The sequence below is a fragment of the Frankliniella occidentalis genome, unplaced genomic scaffold (assembly GCF_000697945.3).
Source record: "Frankliniella occidentalis isolate FOCC.00 unplaced genomic scaffold, Focc_3.1 Scaffold5, whole genome shotgun sequence".
Classification (NCBI taxonomy): Eukaryota; Metazoa; Arthropoda; class Insecta; order Thysanoptera; family Thripidae; genus Frankliniella; species Frankliniella occidentalis.
In genome coordinates, this window is record NW_026267135.1 from 1,733,783 (window position 1) to 1,739,488 (window position 5,706).

Consider the following 5,706-nt stretch of genomic DNA (forward strand, 5'->3'; position numbering starts at 1 on the left):
CTTATAAAACAGATCCAGTATCGCACAATACATATATATAAGTATAACATGATAACTTAACGACTATCTCCTCACACTCTTACATCGAAATCGACTCTCCTAAAAATTACAACAATAACTGGTATTTTTGAAAGGAAAGGGAAGTAGCTGCCAAATAATTGGACGTTGCGCTAACGTTCACCGCGAGCGCGCACGACCACGCCGCGGCGGTCCGCCTCGCGCCTAGCCGCCGCTCAGAGGGGGGATGACGGCCAGCTCATCGCCGTCACGAACCCGCACCTGGTCGCCCGGCATGACGTAGTCGTGGTTGAGGGCGAGGATAAAGGCGCCGGACATGGCGCCCAGCGAGAAGGCCTCGGTGACGCGGCGCAGCAGGTGGTCGACGTCCGTGCGCGCGGGCACGCCCGTTAGCACCCCCTCGGCCGTGCCCGCCAGCTCGCGGGCCCCCGCGAACAGCAGCACCCGCAGGCTCACCGCCGCCGCCCCGCGCTCCCCCTGCTGCTGTTGCTGCTGCTGCTGCACCACCACCTCCACCTCCTGCTGCTGCTGCGGCGCCCTGCCACAAAAAATCACACATAATGACGCGCTTTGCCTTGAGTGACACAATAAATCCGCGCGAGAGAGATAAGAGTTGAGTGGTTGTTGTCGCGTCCTGTCGCCGGGACATGTTGGCCAGGGTTTACTGGGCTTGCGCAGCGCGTGACCACGACGGCTTGGGAGGGGCCCGCGGGGCGCCGGGTAGGCAATCGAGCGCCGCGGAGCCGGATGGGTTGCCTACCTCCGCAGGCTGCAGGCGAGTCCTGCGCGGTGGCGGGGGGCACTACTAGGCGATCGTGTCCGATCGAAAGGGGGGCGAGGCTCTGACGAAATCAAGAGACGGAGACGAGAAAACTTGAATGACGAGCCGCGCGTGAAAGAGGGGAATGACCCACGTCAACAGATTTCAACCTGTGTCCTGGGAGTTCTTGGTAATCAGGTTAGCCGGTGGGTTGGAGTTTGGTCCACGGCGGGACAAGCCGGATTCGGATTGGAATACGACAAAATCCACACGCTCCGGGCGCCCTTGGGAAATATTAAATGGCACTGGCGAGTAAAAGACTTACATCCGATGATTTTTATCTTGGTAAATCCAGCCGCCCGGTGTGAAAACAAACAGGCAAACGGTGGCGTGTCCTTCGATGACTTACGTAAGAGGCTGGGCGCGCGGCGGGAGCAGTGCGCTCAACTGCCCTCAACCCGTTTACCCCATCAAGGCATGTCGTCTGCTAGCAGACGCCACAAACAACAACAAACTTCACTTCATCCGGGAGATAAAAGAAGATCGCTGGCGTGCGCATAACGCGCGTATTCGCACCAACCACAACACGGTCCGGACAGGCAGCAGCCGCTCTCGCTCTGGATTAGCTCTCAAATTCGTGAGTTTCTCAAAATTCTGGTCATTATTGACGGTGAAGCGTGAAAAAAAATCGGTCAAATTGTTGTCTGAAAACTCTTATGCCATGGTACTCGGTGCGGCTGTCTTGAGCTGTCCGTATCCGCTGTTATTTGACTCGATTGTGATCATATGTGCGGACGAAGGGGACAGGGTCTTGTAACCTTTGACTCCCGACTTTTCGTCCGGCAAAGCCTACAAAGGCGTGTGGTTGCTCAATCAGCGTTGTGGTCTTAATCAGTCTGTAGGAGTTTTTACTCTATTACTCTGTTCATATTTAAGTTTTTGCCTTTATCGAATTTCTACGCATCCGGCCAAATTACCGGTTTTTGACTAATTCTTTTCCTGATACTTTTATTCAGCAATTTGCTGTGGTATGTTTAGGATAGTTACCAAATTGTTCTACCATTCAACTACTTGTCCACGCTGTACACCAGTTCCCCGTCATATTTTATAAACATTTCCTGATAATCATTAAATTTTTATTCATTTTAGATTATCTTAACCAGATTTGCTTGTTTCTGTTTTACAGCAAGCCATCATGGCAGGACTTCTGAAATCAGCTTTCCATCTGTCACACACAGCTCAGTGTCTGTCTGGGCTGAAAAAGGTGTGTATATAAATTGCTGGTTTGTTTATTGCCATGCTTGTCTTTAACGCAAATTGCTCTGATGTGTAAACTTTTGTTGTAGGTGAATGCTATGCAGGTTCGGTTCTTAAACTTATTGGAGTACCAGAGCAAAGTGTTGATGGAAAACCATGGAGTCAATATTCAGAAATTTAAGATGGTTAGAAATGCAGATGACGCCAAAACTCTATCTAAAGACTTGGGTGAGTAAAACAGAACAGTTTGTGACATAATTTCCAACCCTATTTGCTCAATTTTATTTAACTTTCTGTGTCTTTTTATTTTCTTAGCGGTTGATGAATATGTAGTGAAGGCACAGATTCTTGCCGGCGGTCGAGGTAAAGGTCACTTCAGCAATGGGTTTAAGGGAGGTGTCCACATTACTAAAGAGTGAGTTTCCTATCTCTGTACTGTCACCTGGAAAGACCTATTGCTATCATCCTTATGTTTGTCTGCCTCTGTTTACAGTGCAAATCAAATCTGGCCTCTGGCTGAAAAAATGGTTGGTCACAAGCTAATTACCAAGCAAACGCCTCCTAGTGGAATCATGGTGAACTCTGTTATGGTGGCCGAATCCATTGTTATCAAGCGAGAAACTTATTTTTGCATTTTAATGGACAGGTATTCCTATTTGATGAGTGTAGTACTTCTTTTCTCAATATTTTCCTGGTTCTTATGTCTTAACATTTGCTTTGTAGGGCACATAATGGACCAGTGCTAATAGCATCCCCAGCTGGAGGCATGGACATTGAGGAGGTTGCAGTTTCCAGCCCACATCTTGTGAAGACTATTCCTATTGATATTATTGAAGGAGTGACTGATGACATGGCATTGACTGTTGCTGAATTTCTGGAGTTTCATGGAACCTCACGTCAGAAGGTAAAATATTTAATCTCCATTTCCTCAGGTTCAGATTCCAAAAATTTTAAATCCATATTTTAATCATGTTTCTACTAATTTTGCTTCTTCTTATAAAAATTTATTTATAGTGTGCAGAGCAGGTTAAGGCTTTGTGGAGCCTCTTTACCGGGGTTGATGCTGTGCAGTTAGAGATCAACCCGCTGGCTGAAACAGACACAGGCGATGTGGTGTCTGTAGACGCCAAGATACAGTTCGATGACAACGCTCAATTTAGACAGAAAGATGTCTTTGCCATGGATGATACCACTGAGTCTGATCCTAGGGAGGTGGAGGCTGCCAAGTACAACTTAAATTACATTGGCATGTCTGGAGACATTGGTTGCTTGGGTATGTCAAATTAAGCATTGAGAAAATGTAATATGTGGGCTAACCCATTGAACGATTTAACTTACCAGTATAATCTTATTTGCTCTATCTGAATTTTACAGTAAATGGGGCAGGTTTAGCCATGGCAACAATGGATCTTATCCATCTGCATGGGGGACAACCTGCCAATTTCCTTGATGTTGGAGGCAGCGTCAATGAAACACAAGTGAAACAGGCCTTTGACATTATTTCCTCAGGTATGCCATAGTAAAGTTTAATTTTAATTTTTTTTTTGTGTTACATTTATTTGTACGTGGAATGACATATTTTTAATGATCTATATTACAGATCCTAATGTGAAAGCTATCCTTGTTAATGTATTTGGTGGTATTGTGAACTGTGCAACTATTGCTACTGGAGTAGTTAATGCTACTCGTGCCTCTGGTCTAAAGTTACCTCTGGTTGTCCGCTTGGAAGGTATTTAGATGTCATTATTTATTTATTTTAATTTTTTATTTATTTTAATTTTTGAATTCTGACTGCTTGGCTATTTGATAGTGTTCAAGTACTGAATTAAGTTTATTCCTGAGTGCTTTTTCTCTTATTTGGTTATTCAAGCCATTTTGATAAACCTATTCTTGATCATGAGTTGTAATTTTAATATCATTGTTAATTTATTTTTAGGTACTAATGTTGATGCTGCCAAAAAAATTCTTCAAGACTCTGGACTGCCCATCATCCAAGCTAAGGATTTGGACCATGCTGCAATGACTGCTGTTGATCAAGCCTCCTTGAAAGCTAAAGCACAAGCCTGCTGAAAAGAAGAAGGAAGCAGACCTTTGTGATGCCACTTCCAGCTTCTTTGTATTGTGATGCATTTTCTTATCCTTGATGATTACTAAACAAGTCATTCTCATACATGTCGCGTTCATATTATTAGTATAATTCTTAAATCAGTGACTATATAATCTATTATACTACCTGCACCTAGGGGACACAGTAGACTTTTAAAAGAGTCACTACAATTTTTCTGGTTACGCTTAGATGAGTGCCTTTCACATCAATCGTTTTGCTTGCCTGATTGTCTCACATTTTGTATAGCATATGAATAGTTCTGAAGACTGAATTCATCCTGATAGCGCCATCGGTTTAGATTTGACATAGTACAAGTGACAATACTAGTATCAGGTGTCAAATATGTGATCAAATTAAATTAAGGTTTTGTTTTGTAGGCTATTAAGCTTACAAATATTGTAGCCATAAATTTATTATACCTCGTTACATTTGTATAGTTGTTTTTTTGGTTTTTTTGTCTCTTTTAAGGAACAGTTTATACAATTTTATCAATGATAAAATGGGCATAATTATGAACCACTGATGCAAAGAAAGAGATTTCTGCCTTCTTGGTTTGAATATGGGAGAAGAAAATCTCTTGTGTATTTATTCTCAAACCTAGTAATATAGAAATGTATTAGAAAACTGTTTAACTTCTTCTTTGCATTCTTATCATCAATTTTAATCAGACTGAGTTCATTCTTATTTCATTGTTCATTTGTATCTATTGTTTCACAATGTTATCATTATTACGAGTCCACATATTCATTTCTGGAGGAAAGGTGCCAAATACATTCCCTCGGGGAAGGAGTGCATTTATATATGAGACCTCATTGAGGATTGAGTCTTATTCCGTTTGGGAGAGTGTTTAGTGCCTTCACTGTATTTCACTGGTTAGGAGTCTTTCTCTGTACTGTCTTCAAATTCTTTTCATTTTTTAAAAAACTTTTTTAGTCCATAGTTTTGGCAGTGCTCAATTAGATTTATTTAGTGTAGAAAGAAATGAGTAGTGGTTGTATTTCGGCTGTGCCAATGTTTTCCCAAGTTGTCAAAAAATGTGGCGTGTGGGGCTGATTTAAACATCAGAAATCTGTTCAGCCCTTACTATTTGGTTGTGAAATAAAATGAAATAAAACAAAATATGCAAAATGACTTAGTCGCCAATGTATTTCAATAACCTTTAGATAATCGCCTTTGACGAGCTAGAGGTCACGGCTGAATGCCCAATCACATCAGTGTTCATGAAAGAGGCCCAATTAATTCGGTAGTCGTTAGCATGCCCGCGGTCTCCACTCCCCCGACGGTTAGGCCACCGTGCGGCCTCGTGCCCTGTTTGGGACCGTACATAAATGGAGTTCTTTTAAAAAAAATAAAAAATGAATGGGTTGGGGTACTTTCTTTTCACGCCCCTGAAAATTAAGTTTGCGCTGATCATGGAGGCTCTTTTATCGCCATCGCCATGATAAAGTTTCAAATCGGGGGGAAAAGGTTCACTGGGGATAATTGATTCTGCCTAGTTGCTAGCAAAATAAGCGGTGGGAAAAGTACCCCACGCCATAAACTGTCGTAAATCTTGACCCCCCCC

General features: G+C 42.9%; 2 protein-coding genes across 5 annotated transcripts; one reads left to right on the forward strand and one right to left on the reverse strand.

Moving 5' to 3' along the window:
• Positions 1 to 6: 6 nt before the first annotated feature.
• LOC113212058 (uncharacterized) lies at positions 7 to 1,253 on the reverse strand. Its single transcript, XM_026430629.2, has 2 exons — positions 1,104 to 1,253; positions 7 to 556 (listed from the first exon to the last, which is right to left on the reverse strand). Coding segments are annotated over exons 1-2 (336 nt in total). The 5' UTR covers positions 1,106 to 1,253; the 3' UTR covers positions 7 to 222.
• Positions 1,101 to 5,273, forward strand: LOC113212057 (succinate--CoA ligase [GDP-forming] subunit beta, mitochondrial). 4 transcript variants are annotated; one of them, XM_026430626.2, is made up of 10 exons: positions 1,101 to 1,415; positions 1,965 to 2,042; positions 2,125 to 2,263; positions 2,351 to 2,450; positions 2,529 to 2,681; positions 2,759 to 2,939; positions 3,050 to 3,308; positions 3,410 to 3,544; positions 3,636 to 3,764; positions 3,972 to 5,273. In XM_026430626.2, the coding sequence occupies exons 1-10, from the start codon at positions 1,179 to 1,181 to the stop codon at positions 4,103 to 4,105; spliced, it is 1,545 nt and encodes a 514-aa protein (XP_026286411.1). In that variant the 5' UTR covers positions 1,101 to 1,178; the 3' UTR covers positions 4,106 to 5,273. The 4 variants fall into 4 exon arrangements, with proteins under 4 accessions (XP_026286411.1, XP_026286412.1, XP_052126134.1 ...); XM_026430627.1 differs by lacking the exon at positions 1,101 to 1,415 and adding an exon at positions 1,432 to 1,502; XM_052270174.1 differs by lacking the exon at positions 1,101 to 1,415 and adding an exon at positions 1,611 to 1,676.
• Positions 5,274 to 5,706: the final 433 nt, after the last annotated feature.